Source organism: Talpa occidentalis, unplaced genomic scaffold, assembly GCF_014898055.3.
Source record: "Talpa occidentalis isolate TD23 unplaced genomic scaffold, MPIMG_talOcc4v2.1, whole genome shotgun sequence".
NCBI lineage: Eukaryota > Metazoa > Chordata > Mammalia > Eulipotyphla > Talpidae > Talpa > Talpa occidentalis.
The window spans coordinates 79,110,939-79,129,547 of NW_026555331.1; the positions used below are offsets into that span (position 1 = coordinate 79,110,939).

The following is an 18,609-nucleotide window of genomic DNA, read 5'->3' on the forward strand; positions in this document are numbered from 1 at the left end:
TTTATTTTCATTCTCTAGGCACCCTATTAGGGAACACTGCAAAAATAACCTATTTTTAAAACATTACGAAGCTTCCAGAAGGGTTTCACATACTTGTCTTTGATTCTATCTAGTTTTTTTGTTAGGTTGTTTCATAAAACTATAGTTGATTTTCACACATCCTAACAATAATACATGAATCTACAAAAATCTAGAATCGCCTGTGTCTAGGGGAATGGATGACCCTGGGGGAGGCGATAAAAATAATTTATTAAGCTAGAGATTCCATGGTTAATTGTTAGAGAAGGAATGTAACTGAGCTTCTCGGCATTTTTTTTTTCTTATATGCATTGGGAATCTCATAAAGGGGAAGATTTACAATAGAATTACAACATTTTATTTTTTAATTTATTTATATATTTTTACATCATTGTTCATTTTTAAACAATTTTTGCTTCCCCTCCCTCAGGTGTAGTCCCCATAGAATTTCCTTCACCAATGCACCCGTGCACCATCACCTCAGTCCCCTGTGCTCCTCCCTCCCTCCCTCTAATCCCTCTCCCTCCTCCTCCCCTGCAGGATGTCTCTGGTTTATAATTGTCTGTTTTGTTGTGTTTTGTATTGTTATTATTTTTTCCCCTGATGTTTTATTTGGTTCCGCTATATTCCTCCTATAAGTGAAACCATCCAAATTTTTTTTCTTCTGATTTATTTCACTGAGCATAATTCCTTCTAGCTCCATCCATGTTGCTGTGAATGGCATCAGTTTATTTTTTTTTGATTGCTGAATAGTATTTCACCTGGGATTACATCAAACTGAAAAGCCTCTGTACAGCAAAGGAGACATTAACCAAAACACAGAGATATCCCACTTATTGGGAAAAAAATCTTTGCACTCCATATAACTGATAAAGGACTGATCAAAGATATACAAAGATATACGAAGAACTCATGTGACTCAACAAAATCAAAGTAAACAATCCAGTCAAGAAATGGACAGAAGTACTTAAAAGATGCTTCTCCAAAGAGGAAATGTAAATGCCAACAGGCATATGAAAAAATGTTCAACATCCCTTATAATCAGGGAAATGCAAATCAAAACCACAATGAGATATCACCTTATACCAGTAAGAATGGCACATATCAGAAAAACTAGCAACAGCAAATGTTGGCGAGGATGTGATGAAAAAGGAACTCTCCTACATTGCTGGTGGGAGTGCAAACTGGTCCAACCACTATGGAAAGCTGTGTGGAGGTCCCTCAGACTGCTAAAAATGGAGCTACCATATGACCAGGCAATTCCACTCCTAGGGATCTACCCAAAGGACACAAAGACACTGATTCAAAAAAATACCTGTACCCCTATGTTTATTGCAGCACTATTTATAATAGGTAAAAACTGAAAACAACCTAAATGCCCAAAAATAGATGTCTGTATCAAGAAGATGTGGTATATATACACAATGGAATTACAACATTTTAAAACGGCTTGACCACTGAAAATTCTCCTTATCCAATTGCTAGTTTTAAAGAAGGTAGAGAGCATTGTGGGGAGGATCCTGAAATAAACATCTCCTCTGATTTTAAAATTTTATGTTTTCTGAAATCCACAACATTTTTTTTCATCTAAAGTTTACTTAGGTTTGTAAGATATCTAGGACATAGTTAAAGTTAATGAAATAGTACAATCAAACACATCAATATTTAAGTTTTAAATTTTTATTTTAATTTATATTTGTATTTCTTGTTATACTATTAGTATAATTATTCAACATATTTTAAAGACTTCATAAATTCAGTAAGATAAAAGTAACCCTTATCATAATTCACAAACTTAAAATGTTTCTAGGCCTGATTTTAAGGACAGAGAGCATTTGTTTTCATATAAATTTCACATAAAACAATAAGACACAAATGATATTTCAATTTTTACAGTAAATTGACCACAATTTACAAATTATTTTTATGCTCTAAATTCTTTAATTTTTTTTTATGGTTTTCAGATATTTTGCTTGCATTTTATCTAGCATTTATATCCTTTTCTATTGTTGGAGTATGTGTTTTCCACCATATTTGTTCTTAATTACTTCTCCTTTGACAGTATTTTTGGACAATCATTTATATTCACATAATCTTTCAGAACTATCATCTTCATTTTACAGATTAGTAGACTGAGTGTTAAAAAGGTTGAGTCACTCACCAGTCTTGGAAAGTGGTGAACTAATATGAACTCTTATGAACTCTGATCTTCTGACTAAATCTTGTGTACCTTGCTGGTTGTCCCATTGGTCTCTAGAGATATGCAATTATTGTGCTGCAGGTTATACCAGCAGAATATAATGGAAGATGAATGCTGTCTTTAAAGAGCAATAGATATGATATTAGCAGACCTGGCTTTGCCATTAACAATATTGTTGACCTTTGGGAGAATATATAAGCTTTCTAGGTTTCAGTTTTCCCTTTAGATTAAATCAGTGTTTGTCAAGCCTGGCTACATACCAGAAATATCTTTTTTTTTTTTTTTTTTTTCCCAAAAAAAAAAAGATTTATTTATTTATTTAGACAAGCACTGGGGTATAGGCCAGAGGCATGGGAAGGCAAGAGAATTCACCATAGAGGCAGACCAGGCACGCATAAAGTGTGTCTCTGCATCGCCATTTTAGAACAGGAACCTTTCTTCAATAAAGACTGCCTGAAACCAGCAGAAGGCTCCCGGTGGAGCCAGAGGTGAGCTGGGAAGTTTGCACATGCCAGGCCCCTTCTGGCCAGCAGTCTGAGCCCAGAGGGGGAGCAGGCACCCATGGCCCGGGCAGACCGGGTGCTCAGGAGAGTGCCTCTCCGCCTCGCCATTTTAGAACAGGGACCTTTCTTCAATAAAGACTGCCTGATATTTTTCTTTTTCCTTCTGGCTTATTTCACTGAGCATAATCCCTTCCAGCTCCATTCAAGTTGCTGTGCAAATGGCATGAGTTTATCATTTTTGGGCATTTGGGTGGTTTCTGTATCTTACCTATTGTAAATAGTGCTGCATCAACATAGGGTGGTAGGTATCTTTTTGAATTAATATTTTTGTATCCTCTGGGTAGATTCCTAGGAGTGGAATTGCTGGGTCATATGGTAGCTCCATTTTTAGTAGTTTGAGGAACCTCCACACAGCTTTCCAATATGGTTGGACCAGTTTGCATTCCCATCAGCAGTGTAGGAGAGTTCTTTTTGCATCACATCCTCACCCCTAACCAATATTTGTTGTTACTCGTTTTATTTAAAATGTCTTATTGGAGGAATATAGAGAATCAAATAAGGGATTAGAAAAAATAATAATAATATATGAAAAAACAAAATTAGCAGACAACTATAAATCAGAGACATTCTGCAGGAACAGAGGAAGGCTCAAAACGGGAGAGGGAAGAGTACAAGGGACTATGACAGTGGTTCATGGGTGAATTGGTGGTGGGAATTTTACAGGGAATGTACCTGAGAAAACAAGCATTGTACAAAAATGAACAATGATGTAAAATATAGATATAAAAATAAATATTTTTAAATTAGGGAGCAAAAAAAATAAAGAAATAAAAATAAAGACTGCCTGAAACTGGCAGAAGGCTCCTGCCGGAGCCAGAGGTGAGCTGGGAAGTTCGCCCACGCCAGGCACTTTCTGGCCAGCACTCCAAGCCCAAAGAGGGAGCAGGCACCCACAGCTGGGGCAGACAGGGTGCGCAAGAGAGTGCGTCTCCGCATCTCCATTTTAGAACAGGGAACTTTCTTCAATAAAGACTGCTTGTAACCGGCAGGAGGCTCCCCATAGAGCCAGAGGGAGAAGGTTCCCTGGGCAGTCAAAGGTGAGCTAAAGGCCCCCACAATCCTGGTCCCACCTGGCAGGAAATCAGAGCCCATAGGGGGATCCAGCGATTTGGAACCCAGAATGTAATCCAGCTGCCCCACCTCCAGGGAAGTTTGTGGGACTTCAAGACACACCTTTGTAATTAAACACAGAAGGAGGAGATATTATGTGACAGAAACCATTAACATACTCAAAGTACCACTGCCTCACTAGACTTCTGACATAACAGTATTTGACTCGTTTGGACTGCCAGTTTCTGAAACCAACGAAAGAGCACACCAAAAAGATGCCGGCCAGTACCAGCAGCACAGTGTCCCAATGCATATGGCAAATTAGAAGACAGGCAGCAGGGGAAAGAAAAACTACATGCAACTACATGCAACAATGCACACCACAAAAAGAAAATCACCCACCAGCTTGCAACAACAGTGACTTGTGATGAAAAACTGACGGAAGTCATTAAGGAAAACAACGTGCAGAAGAATGAAATTGAGTCCCTAAAGAGGGAAATGAAGGAAATACAGGAGATCAAAGGATTAACAAAAGAGCTAAAGAATGCTGGAAAAAGCAGTGATAACAGAATAGAGGAAATGGAAGAATGAATAAGCACTCTCAAAGACACAAAAATAAAAAGAACCGAACAGAAATGGAAAGAGAAGTACGAATGAAAAAGACTGACAAAAGACTTCGGGAACTATCTGACTCCATGAGGCAAGGAAATATAAGAGTTATAGGAATCCCAGAAGGAGAGGAGAAAGACCTAGGAACAGAGAAAATATTCAAGGAAGTAATTGAAGAGAACTTCCCAAATGTGACGAAGGAGCTGAAAGTAGACATACAAGAAGCAAGAAGAACACCAAATTTCCATCAAAAAAGGAGAAATACAGCAAGACACATAATACTAAAGCTCCCAAGAATCCAAGACAAGGAAAAAATAATGAAGCTGACGAGGAAAAAAACAGATAACATACAAAGGAAATCCAATCAGACTGACATCAGACTTCTCTGAAGAAACACTACGGACAAGGAGAGAGGGGAGGGACATAGTCAACAGACCCCAAAACAACAAATGCCAACCAAGAATACTCTATCCTTCAAAGCTTTCCTTCCCCTATGAAGAAAGAATAAGGACCTTCCCAGACAAACAGAAACTCTGGAATTTCATTACGACTAAACCTCCACTCCAAAAAATACTGCAAGGAGTCCTAAAGCCAGAACCAAAGAGGGATGAATAACAATGGAAGAAGGCCAAAGGAAAAAAAAGTTATTAAAAGAATAAATAAAATCAAAGGAAAGACAAGCACAATGGCAAATACAGATGCTAACATATCAATATTAACTCTAAATGTAAATGGACTAAACTCTACAATAAAAAGACACAGAGTCGCAGCCTGGATTAAGAAACAAAACCCAACCTTTTGCTGTCTACAGGAAACACATTTAGCTACATAAGATAAAAATAGACTCAAAGTTAAAGGATGGAAAACAATCCTACAAGCAAATGGGCCAAAAAAGAAGGCAGGAACAGCTATACTCATATCAGATAAAACAGATTTCAAACTCAAAAAGATAAAAAGAGACCCCAACGCTCACTACATTATGATCAAGGGGACAATACTTCAAGAAGAAATAACAGTCATTAACATATATTCACCAAACGAAGGAGCACCAAAATATATCAGACAACTATTGTCATCTCTGAAAACGGACGTCAGAGAAAACACATACGTAGTGGGAGATTTCAACACACCACTATCAACAAGAATAGATCAATGAGACAAAACATAAGTAAAGACACTAAAGCTCTAAATAAGGATCTAGAGAGCTTGGGCTTAACAGACATCTATAGAACACTAAACCCAAAAAAATCTGAGTACACATTTTTCTCAAGCGCACAGATCATTCTCCAGGATTGATCACATACTGGGACCCAAGACAAACATCAACAGATACACCAAGATTGAAATCATACCAACCATCTTTTCTGACCATGAAGGCATCAGACTAGAAATAAACCATAAAAAGAAGGCAAGGTACTCTCCTACCTCATGGAGATTGAAACCCACACTACTGGAAGTCCACTGGACTAACGAGGAGATCAAAGAAGAAATTAAAAAATTCTTTGAATTGAATGACAGGGAGGACACCAATTTCTTAAATGTATGGGATGCAGCAAAAGCAATAATAAGAGGGAAATATATAGCAATAGAGACTCACATCAAGAAACACAAGAAAGATCTCAAAGAAACAACCTAGTCTCAAAGCTCAAACAACTAGGAAAGGAACAACAAAAAAACCCCAAAACCAGTAGAAGAAAAGAAATAATAAAAACCAAAGCAGAAATAAATGAAATCGAAATTAAAAAAACAATCCAAAAAGATCAATGAAACCAAGAGCTGGTTCTTTGAAAAAAATCAATAAAGTAGACAAACCTCTAGCCAGGCTCACAAAGGAAAAAAGGGAGAAAGCACAAATAAACAGGATCATAAATGAAAGAGGAGAAATCACAACAGACACAGTAGAAATCCAAAGAATAATCAGTAACTACAATGAACAGTTGAACAAGTTCAACAATCTAGAGGAGATGGACAAATTCCTACAACTCTACAATCACCCAAAGCTAAAAAAAGAAGAAATAGAGCACCTAAACAGACCAATTACAAGTAGCGAAATTGAAATGGTAATCAAAAACCTCCCCAAAAACAAAAGCCCAGGACCTGATGGATTTACAAATGAATTCTACCAAACATTCAGAGACGAATTAGTACCTATCCTTCACAAACTCTTCCAAAAAATTGAGAAGGAAGGGATAATACCAAACACGTTCTATGAAGCCAACATTACACTAATACCAAAACCGAACAAGGACAACACAAAAAAAGAAAACTATAGGCCAAGCTCCCTAATGAACACTGATGCAAAAATCCTCAATAAAATTTTAGCTGTCAGAATCCAACAATGTATCCATGAGATAATTCACCACGACCAAGTAGGATTCATTCCAGGGACACAAGGATGGTTTAACATCCGAAAATCAATCAACGTTATCCAACACATCAACAAAAAGAAATATAAAAACCATATGATAATATCAATAGATGCCGAGAAAGCTTTCGACCAAGTGCAACAGCCATTCATGATAAAAGCCCTTGGAATTCTTGGGATACAAGGAACATACCTCAACATCATAAAGGCCATATACGACAAGCCAACAGCCAGTATCATTCTCAATGGTGAAAAGCTGAAAGCATTTCCATTAAGATCTGGAACAAGACAAGGATGTCCACTCTCACCACTGCTTTTCAATATAATGCTGGAAGTCCTAGCCAGAGCAATAAGACAAGAGAAAGACATACAAGGAATCCAAATAGGAGAGGAAGAAGTCAAACTATCACTATTTGCAGATGATATGATAATCTACATAGAGAACCCCAAAAACTCCATTGAAAAACTAATTAAACTCATCAATCAGTTCAGCAAAGTGGCAGGATACAAAATCAAGATGCAAAAGTCAGTAGCCTTCCTATACACAAACAATAAATCTGAAGAAGAAGAATTTAAAAAAAAATCCCTTTTATTCTCAAAACAAAAAAAAATCAAATACTTCGGAATAAATCTAACAAAAGAGATAAAGGACCTATACAAAGAAAACTAAAACACTGTTAAAAGAAATAGAAGAAGATACAAAGAAATGGAAAGACATCCCCTGCTCATGGATTGGAAGAATAAACATTATTAAAATGCCCATCCTATCAAAAGCAATATACAGATTCAATGCTATTCCAATAAAAATTTCAATGACATTCTTCAAAGAAATAGAACAATTATTGATGAAATTCATATGGAATCACCAAAAACCCCAAATAGCCAAAGCTCTCCTGAAAAAAAAGAGGGGAATGGAGGCATCACATTCCCAGACTTCAAACTATACTACAAAGCCATAATCATCAAAACTGCATGGTATTGGAACAAGAACAGACACACAGACCAATGGAATCAAATAGAAAAATCCAGAAATAAACCCACAGATTTATGGTCAACTAATCTTTGACAAAGGAGTAAAGAATATGCGTTGGAGCAAAGAAAGTTTGTTCAATAAATGGTGCTAGGAAAACTGGGTCGCTACATGCAAAAGAATGAAGCTTGATTACTACCTCACACCATGCACAAAAACCAACTCAAAATGTATTAAAGAACTAGACATAAGACCTGAAACCATAAAATACATAGAAGGAAATATAGGTGAAACACTACAGGATATGCACATCAAAGACATCTTTACAGACACATCACCCAAAGCAGTGATAGTGAAGGCAAAGATCAACAGCTGGGACTACATCAAATTAAAGAGCTTCTGCACAGCAAAAGAGACAATAACAAAAACAAAGAGAAACCCCACCGACTGGGAGAACATTTTTGCACACAACACTAATGATAAAGGACTGATCACAAAAATCTGCAAAAAGCTGATGAGACTCAGCAACAACAAAGAAAATAATCCAGTCAAAAAATGGGCAGAAGAGCTAAAAAGAAACTTCTCTGAAGAGGAAATGCAAATGGCCAACAGACATATGAAAAAATGTTCAACATCACTTGTAATCAGGGAAATGCAAATCAAAACTACCATGAGATACCATCTCACACCAGTGAGAATGGCACATATTAAAAAAGCTAGCAACAACAAATGTTGGCGAGGATGTGGAGAAAAAGGAACTCTTGTGCACTGTTGGTGGGAGTGCAAACTGGTCCAACCACTATGGAGAGCTGTGTGGAGATTTCTGGACCTACTAAACATAGAGCTTCCATATGATCCAGCAATTCCACTCCTAGGTATTTACCCAAAGGACACAGAAACATCAATTCCAAAGAGCACCTGCACTCCTATGTTTATAGCAGCACTGTTTACAATAGCTAAGCTTTGGAAACAACCCAAATGCCCAAAAATAGATGACTGGATCAAGAAGATGTGGTACATATATACCATGGAATATTACTCAGCATTCAAAAAAGATAAACACATGCAATTTGCAGCAACATGGATGGCACTGGAAGGGATCATGCTCAGCGAAATAAGCCAAAAAGAAAAAGAAAAATACCGGATGGTCTCACTCATAGCAGGAATCTAGAAAACTTAAATAAGGGACCAGGAAAATGAATATAAGAAAGTGAAAATCAAAATCAACAAAAAAACTATGAACCAGAGACACTTTTTGGGGGTGGGGGGGCGGGAGGGGAAGGATTGGGGTCAGAATGGGGCGTTTGCAATTGTATGGGGGAATATAAAAATAAAATTTAATATTTAAAAAAAAAAAAAGAAGAAATACAAATGGTCAACAGGCATATGAAAAAATGTTCAACATCACTTGTAATCAGGGAAATGCAAATCAAAACTACCATGAGATACCATCTCACACCAGTGAGAATGGCACATATTAAAAATCTAGCAACAACAAATGTTGGCGAGGTTGTGGAGAAAAAGGAACTTTCCTGCACTGTTGGTGGGAGTGCAAACTGGTCCAGCCGCTGTGGAGAGCTGTGTGGAGATTTCTTGACCTACTAAAATTACAGCTTCCATATGATTCAGCAATTCCACTCCTAGGTATTTACCCAAAGGACACAGAAACATCAACTCCAAAGAGCACCTGCACCCCTATGTTTATAGCAGCACTGTTTACAATAGCTAAGCTTTGGAAACAACCCATATGCCCAAAAATAGATGACTGGATCAAGAAGATGTGGAAGAGCACAGGGCAGGAAGAGCACAGGGCAGGTTTTCTGATCTAGCAGACGGGTAAAGGAGGAGTCCTAGAGCCCTCATGGGTTTCTCAGGCTTTTATTGAGCTGTTACATATAGAGCAGCAACCAGGTACATGGCAGGCAGGGGTGCCAGGGGGCCCTGGCCTCCTCCCAGGCAAGACTTCACTCTGGGCTTCTCAGGCCTTCTTACTCCCCTTCTCTCTCCTGCCTCTCTCCTGCTGCTGCTTTCAGTGACTACTTCAGTACCCTTCCCATGGCCCACAGCAGTAAACAAGTCAGCAACAATGTAACAACTGCAAGTGCCCCATCAGGCAGGGCAATCCTAATGGTGGGAGGGCAGAAAAGCCTGAAAAAACATTTACGCTACACTACAACAGCATATTTTTCATGAATCATTGAAGTAGTTATACTGAGACCCATAGTCAGTGTAATGCCTTATATCCAACATTGAAAACACTGCCTGTGTAATGCTATGTTGTTCTTGTTAGTTTTTCACCACCTCTTGCCATCAGGTTACTGCAGATGTTACAGAATAAATGACTTTTCTACAAATGATAGATGGATGGATGGATGGATGGATGGATGGATGGATGGATGGATGGGTATGTATGTATGTATGTATGTATGTATGTATGTATGTATTTTTTTACATACCCACATAGCATCACATAAGAAAAAGCTGAAGTTTTCATATTGTTCTGGTTTGGAACCTTAGATTTTGATCAAGTAAAGTAGAAAGTAATATAATCAGCTGCATTTCTGTTTTTTCCCTTCTCTTGGCTATGTGCCTCTGAATACTGAAGTTTTTCCTAGAAAATGCTTGTGGGCAGACAGATTGTACCTATTTAGAAAAATGTAATCCTGGTGAAGAAATGGTTCCTTCTTAGTTTGTGCATTTTTTGCTGTTTTTGCTTTTAAGTTTGCAAATGCTGTGGCTTCTGTCTAGACTGCTGGCCTCCCTCCTTCTGTATTATTCATGCAGTAGGCCTTACAAGCCCACTGACGGTCAGAGCCAGCTCATTTTGAAACATTTCATGAGTTTTTATTTTGATTTCGTAGGCCAAGCAGCTTTGTGTTTGCTTACAAATTTTCTCTTTTTCCAACTTGATTTGATTTGCCACTTGCTTGCATAACTGTAATTTTGGGAGTACACCTTCACACCTCCATATGGGCGCATACCCCCAAAACACCAGTGCCCCCTCACTGTCACCGTCCCTTTATAATCAGTATATTTTTCATCATCTAAGAATTATTCTTGTTTCTTATAAATTTTCTTAGACATTCGCTGACATCAGTGTTTCTTAGATACCTTTCTTACTGTATTATTCTTCTTCCTCTATGCTTTAATAATGTCTGTTAAAGTTTTAATGTCTTTTAAATAAATCAAATTTCCATTTCTGGTAGTGTTACAGGGCAAACCCCGATATAAAATGGGGTTTCTTGACTGTGGGTCCTCACCGCATGCTTAAAGGGGACTTATAAATGCTAAACTGCAGACATACACAAAAGATTTATTTACAAGGGAAGGGAAAATGGAAAATGAATAACTCAGGGAGAAAAAGAGGGAGATAAGTTCCTAAATGCGTCCTACCCGCTGACCTGTAATCCCAGTGACCCGCCGAGCTGGCAAAAACCTAGCACACCTCATGGCCAAAAGGGGGCCACATGGCCAGTTAAATACCCAAACCGAGAGCCTAGTTGCTTAACTCCACCCTCAGGTCCTTGCAACCTTTCCTTTGGTGATCATGGGATTTGTAGTTCGGAGTGTCATGGGGGTGGAGTCCACAAAGCCTGTATGGAGTTTGCTCAGGACATCCTTCACCCCTGTCAGTAGCACTTTGAAGAATAAAACTTTATGAGCAGTTTTTTGATCAATGTGGAAATATTTTTTATTTTTTGTTTTTGTTTTTTTTGTTTGTTTTTTTTTTCTTGTTGAGTTATATGAGTTGTTTGGAGAGCTCAGATATCAGCCCCTTTTTAGATGTAAGATACGCAAATATCTTTCCCATGTAGTTATGTATTTTTCATTTTATTGGTAGCTTCTGCTGTGCAGAAACTTTTTAGTTTGATGTCCCACTTGTTTACTTCTGTATCTTTCCCTTGCTGATAGTCAAACCCCCACAAATATCCTTGAAGCCAGTGTCTTAGAGTGTTTGTCTGCTTACATATATGTATTTTATGGTTTCATTATCTTCCATGCAAGTGTTAATCCATTTTGAATTAATTTTTTTGTATGGAATACCCTCCATGTCTGATTTGATTCAGTCTTTGCGGGTCTCTCGTGTCCAAGAGGTGCTGCAGGTTTGCCCTGAAGCACTGGGCTGGGTGTAGTTTCCCTCTGTTTAACTCTTAGATGATCCTTTCAGGAGCAAAGCAAAAACACCTCTGTTACCATCTTGGTCTGAATTCTAGATACTCTTCTTTGCCAGACTTTGGAATTTGTATTTTATTTTACAAATGTTGCGGAAACCTTTTATGTTCTTAAGAAAAAATCCAGGCAGTTATGGTTAATAAAGCTAGAAAGATTGGTCTATCTGTGTTTGGAGGAAGGAGTGTTCTAAGAGCAAGGGACCAGTGAGTGCCTCTTTGGAGTATTTCATGCACAACAATTTTCTATATCCTCATGAAATGGGTTTCCATTAGTTGTGTCTTTTTAAGATGACTTCTTTTTTTACAATATGTGCTTTAGATTCTGCTTCGTGAAGGCTGCAAGAAGATTCTCGTAGCTGACTCTTTGTCATTACTGAAGAAGATGCACCGAACTCAAATGAAAGGCGTCCTGGTGGATGGTAGGTAAAATTGAAATAATCATATTGGCGTCCTATGCCTTGCTTTCAGAAGAGCCTGGCAAAATAGAAACATTGTATAATCCGAGTATATGTGTTTCCTTGCAGATGAGAACATCTGTGAATCCTGCCTTTCCCCTGTTCTTCCATCAGGTAAGGTGGTTGGAAGGAGAAAAACATTCCCAAGTATGTGTTAATGATGAGTAGAATTAAAATTTTGAAGTTAGCTAATTACTATTTATAAAATTATGTAACTCAGAATAATCCCAATCAGAGATGTTTCAGCCCACATCCTATTTAATTGAAGGTTGGTGCTTCCCTTTGTTAGAGCTGAGATTCTCAAATGAGTGTGCGTGACTGGTTGAAACCCAGATTGCTGTTCCCAAACCAGAAGCCCTCATGCCATAGTTCTAGGACACAACTTGAGAATTTGCATTTCTAACAGGTGCCCAGGTGATGTTGATGCTATCAAATTAGGGACCATTGTTTGAGAACCAATACTCTGGAACCAAATAAATTGAAGTCACCATCAACATGTTTAAATTCCCAAATAGAAGAACCATGTGTGTATCTGAAAAAAAAAAATTATAGGCAACTTTCCCTTGTATTTAAACATTTTCTCTCCTATATGGTTCTAGTCACACAAGTTATTGCTTATTTCTTTTTTATATAAATTATTTTATTTTATATAATTCTTATATCATTTTTCATTTTTGCATAATGTATGCATTTTCATTTTTGTTATATTCCCCATACAATTCCCACCCCCCTTCTTCTGACCTTAATCCCTCTTCTCCTCCCCCTGGCCCCCAATGTAGTGTGTCTCTGGTCTATAGTTGCTTGTTGATTTTGATTTTTACTTTGCAATTAGTCTTTTTCCTGTTCCCTTATTTAGGTTTTCTAAATTCCTGCTATGAGTGAGACCATCTGGTATTTTTCTTTAAGTTACTGCTTATTTAAATGGAAACATAATATCACCATCTGATGAGAATGGTTGATTCCCTTAAGGGCAAAATAATTGTTTACATTTCATTGTATGTGTAACTTCATGTGTAATCAGAGCACCTGATGACATGAGAAAAGGAAATTCCCTAATATGAAAATAGAAACTAAAGCATAGTTGTTAAAATGCTAACACTTTATTGGGCATTTGGGTTTTTCCATAGCTTAGCTCTTGTAAATAATGCTGCCATAAACATAGGGCTGCAGGTGCCCTTTGGAATTAATGTTTCTGTGTCCTATGGGTAAATACCTAGGAGTGGAATTGCTGGATCATATGGAAGCTCCATCTTTAGCAGGTTGAGGAATCTCCACACAGCTCCCCATAGAGGTTGGACCAGTTTACACTCCCACCAGCAGTGCAGGAGAGTTCCTTTTTCTCCACAACCTCACCAACATTCCGTTGTTGCTAGTTTTTTCAGTATGTGCCATTCTCACTGGTGTAAGATGGTATCTTATTGTAGTTTTGATTTGCATTTCCCTGATTACACCACGTGATGTTGAACATTTTTTCATATGCCTGTTGGCCATTTGCTTTTCCTCTTTGGAGAATTTTCTTTTTAGCTCTTCTGCCCATTTTTCGACTGGATTATTTACTTTGTTTTTAGTGAGTCTCATCAGCTCTTTGTAGATTTTTGTGATGACTGGATCAAGAAGATGTGGTACCTATACACAATGGAATATTACTCAGCAATCAAAAAAGATAAATACATGCAATTCGCAGCAACATGGATGGAGCTGGAAGGGATCATGCTCAATGAAATAAGCCAGAAAGAAAAAGAAAAATACCAGATGGTCTCATTCATAACAGGAATTTAGGAAACCTAAATAAGGGACCAGGAAAAAGACTAATTATAATAAAGTAAAAATCAAAATCAACAAGCAACTATAAACCAGAGACACACTACAGGGGGGGAGGAGGGAGTAAGATCAAAACAAGGAGGGATGGGAATTGTATGGGGACTGTAACCAAGATGAAAATGCATCCATTGTGCAAAAATGGAAAATAATGTAAAAAATATAAAAAATTTAAAAAATAATAAATTTAAAAATGCTGGGCCTCCCTGGGCCTCCTCGGTGGCGCAGCAGTTGAGCGCTGGGTTGCGAAGCTGCCCACAGCCTCTGCAGTGCCGGTTCCATCCCCAGCTGCCTGCGAGGGTCCCACATGGCACACAGGTCTCTCCTGCCGCCTGCTGCTCCCCTCAGCAGTATACTTCATCACTCTGCCTGTTCTACTCTCCGCTCTGGCTCTGGTGAATTCTCTCACCCTCCCGCGCTTCTGACTGTACCCAGTGCTTGTATAAATAAATAAATAAATAAATCTTAAAAAAAAATTTTAAAAATGCTAACTAACACTTTTAAAATATAATTCAGCATAGAGATTTACATTTATTTCACTTTAAGGGATTAATAGGGAGGAGCACACAGATTCTTTTCTATAGGAAATAATTTTGAATTACAAGTGGTTATGTTTAAAACTACAGTGAGCTCAGGAAGTGAATTCTCAGTGTGCTTGCTGGGCAGTGTTTAAATAGAAAGACACCACATGCACCCATACTGTACAGAATTCTAAATCTTTCCAGAGATAAGCTGGCTACACAGAGAAGTTGCAGATGAGGTGCAGGGTCCAAGGAGAACTTCAGTGCAATATAAGGTCACAGCCTCTAATTTTAACCCAGCTATTCTCTGGAGTCATTGAATGAGCTTGGCAAAGTTAGGTGAACTGGCAGAAAGCATTTTTAGAAAGCCACAAAATTGACTTCCCTAAATGGCATATAAAAATTACAGGTATGAGGGGTGGGGGTAGGGCCCACACATGCATGTAAGACTGATTCTCATTTTTGAAATAATGTTGTTGTATTTGCTATAAAATTGTTCCCACTTCGTGGTCATATAGTAACTCAGTTGGAAGCAAACCAAGTAACCTATGACTGACGTAGCAGCACGGTCGTAATACCTGCTTCACATTTCATCACCACACCCCTCAACAACACAGTTGTTAATAAAGCCATCCTCCAAAGGCAGCATATTGCTGGGAAATTAAAATACACCCGAACTCCAAGTCAAGACTAAAAGTCAAAACTAAAAGTTTCGTCAGCTACTTGCGCATTGAGCTCTTCTTCCTTTACTCCCTCTGCCCCACAGATGCTGCCAAGCCCTTCAGCGTGGTGGTCTTCCATTGCCGCCACATGTTCCACAAGGAGTGCCTGCCTGTGCCCAGCATGGTGAGTTGGCAGCTTGGCAGCTATAACTAAAGAAAAATTGGTGCAATAAGAGCACTGTGTACAAAATTACAGGACTGTCATCCTGTGGCTCTGTGGACTCTCAAAATTACAACATCGTTTCATATCACATAAGAAAAATCCATGTATTTCTTAAATGTAAAAATATTAAGTGTATTACACTAAATATTATATAAGTTGAATTGTTCAGGTAAATTCTATACATGTGAAATACAGTGAGAACCAGAACCATTTTATATTTTGTATAACTTTCTCAGCCTGGCTTTTGTGTCACGGCACGGCTATATTTTAGTGTCAAGTCAATTTTCTCCATGTTCCCCCAGGTCCCATTAGAACTATTTTGCAGTAGAGAGTCCTTTGAGTCACAGAATAACTGATCCAGGCAGACTCTTACATGAACCAGAAATAATCTCTAGGAAAAGGAGTGACATTTCATAGCTTCCTTCTCACCCCTCCTGCCCAATGCGCCCATAATATTTCTGAATGTGAGTAAAAAGAGAAGATCTTTTTCTTTAAAATCTCCATTTTTCAATTACATTTTCAGAGCTCTCCTGCACAATTCTGCAACATCTGCAGTGCTAAGCACCGTGGACCAGGAAGTGCCATTTTGGAGATGAAAAAATAGCTGAGTGCTATTCACCAGTCTCTTCCTCACCACTCTTTTGAAGACTGTTTTTGCAGCAACAGAAGCATTTGTTGACATCAGTGCTGTGAAGAGATTTGTACAAATTTATAATATGCCCCCTAAAATTTTCTTCATCTTCACCTGTCTACTAGAAGTTTCTTTGCTGAAGGTAAAGAAATTAAGGTTTTCCCGCATCCATGCCTGGAAATATTTGGGTTCATGGATTTATTTGCTTCCTCTTTGCTTAAAAGTGCAAACGCAAATATGGGGGTTGGAAATGAATTTTTTGTCTTGGTGAAACTATTCAGCTGTGAAGTGTATGAGGGAGAGTTATCCCAGCTGTCCAAGAGCATCGCCGATGCAGCCATCCAGCTGATGCCTACGCAACTTGAACTTTGTTTCCATATACTCTGCTGGCAGAATTCCTACATTTTGGATTTGCTTTTCTTTTATATGTCCTCAACTGTGGTTATCTTCTTAATAGGCATTTAATGAAACATTGTATAAATTGTCACTCATCCATGACATCTGGGGATGACATTGGCAGGCTGATCTCATAAAGCTTTATGTTAACTAATCACATGTTCTGTGTGTCCTGAAAATTAGCAGTGTCTGGTGCTGGCAGGCACTGAGCGTTTGTTGATTGAATAAATATTAGCTCTTCTCATTGTAAGACTCACTTTTACTGGGTTTAACAACTTCAGTCAATAATTTTGTTACCCTCATAAGCAATAGGAAAGCTTCAGCACCTTGCAGTGTGAAGGGTTTTAAGTAGAGTTTATTAGTAAGGAGAAAATAAATGACACTATAAAATCTAATGGCGATTCTCAGGAGAGTCTCCAGACTAATGCCAGAGGATGGGCATAATGTTGTTTTCTATCGCCTTCTCTGGACCCTCCTTTACCCTCACAGAACAAAAAGAGCGTGAGAGCATAGAATAGAGGGAGAGAATGAAAACTTGTGTGACAGTGTCTCATAGACTTCTGTCTTGGGATATATTGCCAGCACTAATGGGTATAAAACTGTGAAAACACATACTCATTGTCCCCGCTCTCTTGGCCTGTAACTAAAGTATAGCTTTTTCTCTCTTTTTTGGAGACAGAACAGATCCCAAAGAGTACTGAGCATATACTAACTACTGAACTTAACCCAGCCATTCTCATGAGCAACACCTCACTTAATTCTGACAGCAATGCCAGAAAGAGGGTATTCTGTCAATTTACTGTCAAAGAAAGCAAAATGTAGAGATGCTATCACAGGTGCTGAGGGCACTGCCTGGCTTCTGAGCAGAGCTCCCAAGCCCTGTAAGAAATCATATGGCCAGGCTCAGAGGAAATACCTCTGAACAATACCTCTCTGCATTGCACTTAAAAGAACATTCTCTAACAGACAGGAGTCTGTTAGTCTTAAATTTAGAACTGAAATGTCCTTTGCTGGTATTGAATGGCAGCCCTTGGCACTCTCAGTATTTCCTTATTTCAAGACTATAGTCTTTTAGCTACCCTGCTAGTTTTCAGTTTTTGTTTTTAACAAACTCCTCCTTCACAAACACTTTACAAGTAAGTCCCATTTGTTTTTGATGTTTGTTTGTTTATTGCTAGTACATCAATCTTTGAACTTTCCTTGTGCTTCCACATTTACCTTACTTATCTTACTGCTGTCCAGTCTTCATTCACCCTGATTTCCCGAGACTGTCGAGGAGACCTCTCACCACTGATAGTACCCATCTGCCATTTTACATCGTACTGCAGTTGTCCATGTATCATCAAGTTTAAGTCATCTTCTTATTACAAATTCTACCAAATGGTATATGGTTTACCTTTTGTTCATGGTAAATTTAGCTAAATCAAATCTTCCTGAAGTTAATTCAGGGAACCTTTTTTCTCCTGGTTGCTTCTAAGTTTAGGGTGGGAACAACGGAGATCACCTCATTATGTACGGTTTTCAATGAGAAAGAGGAAATGGGTCTTCAACTGACCTCTTATCAAAGGTGCCATTGGCAAAAATGCCATCCTCTGCCCAGCCTTCCATCACCTGTGCCTGCTGCTGCCTAGATGTCTGTGGGCCCAGCTGGTGTCTGATCCATAGTTCTCAACTAACCCTAATGCTCCAGAGAATTGGTCTCTGCTGCTTGCTCACCATGCCCAACAGTGTGTGTATGGAGGGGGAGGGGAGGAGGGGAGGGAGAGGAGAAATGGGGAAAGCAGGTATTTGGTTTACAAGGTTGCTATGTCTCAAAGGAAATAAAAAGTGAGGGCACTTTGTGTCATCAGAACTTTAAAAGTATGTGCTGTGTCTGTCTCTACCACATTCCCACCCAAGAGCTCAGTCCCAGAGCACAGGACAGGGTGCCCGTCCTTACCAACTCTCTTCTCCCTG

General features: G+C 38.6%; 1 protein-coding gene across 1 annotated transcript in view; it reads left to right on the forward strand.

Annotated features, from left to right (window-relative positions):
- Nucleotides 1–18,406, forward strand: part of VPS41 (VPS41 subunit of HOPS complex) — a 183,990-nt gene extending 165,584 nt beyond the window's left edge. The window contains exons 26-29 of the mRNA XM_037507289.2: nt 12,267–12,366; nt 12,472–12,516; nt 15,508–15,587; nt 16,150–18,406. Coding sequence (XP_037363186.1) covers nt 12,267–12,366; nt 12,472–12,516; nt 15,508–15,587; nt 16,150–16,230 — 306 coding nt within the window. The 3' untranslated portion in view covers nt 16,231–18,406. The remainder of the gene's footprint in view (nt 1–12,266; nt 12,367–12,471; nt 12,517–15,507; nt 15,588–16,149) is intronic.
- The last annotated feature ends 203 nt before the right edge of the window (nt 18,407–18,609 follow it).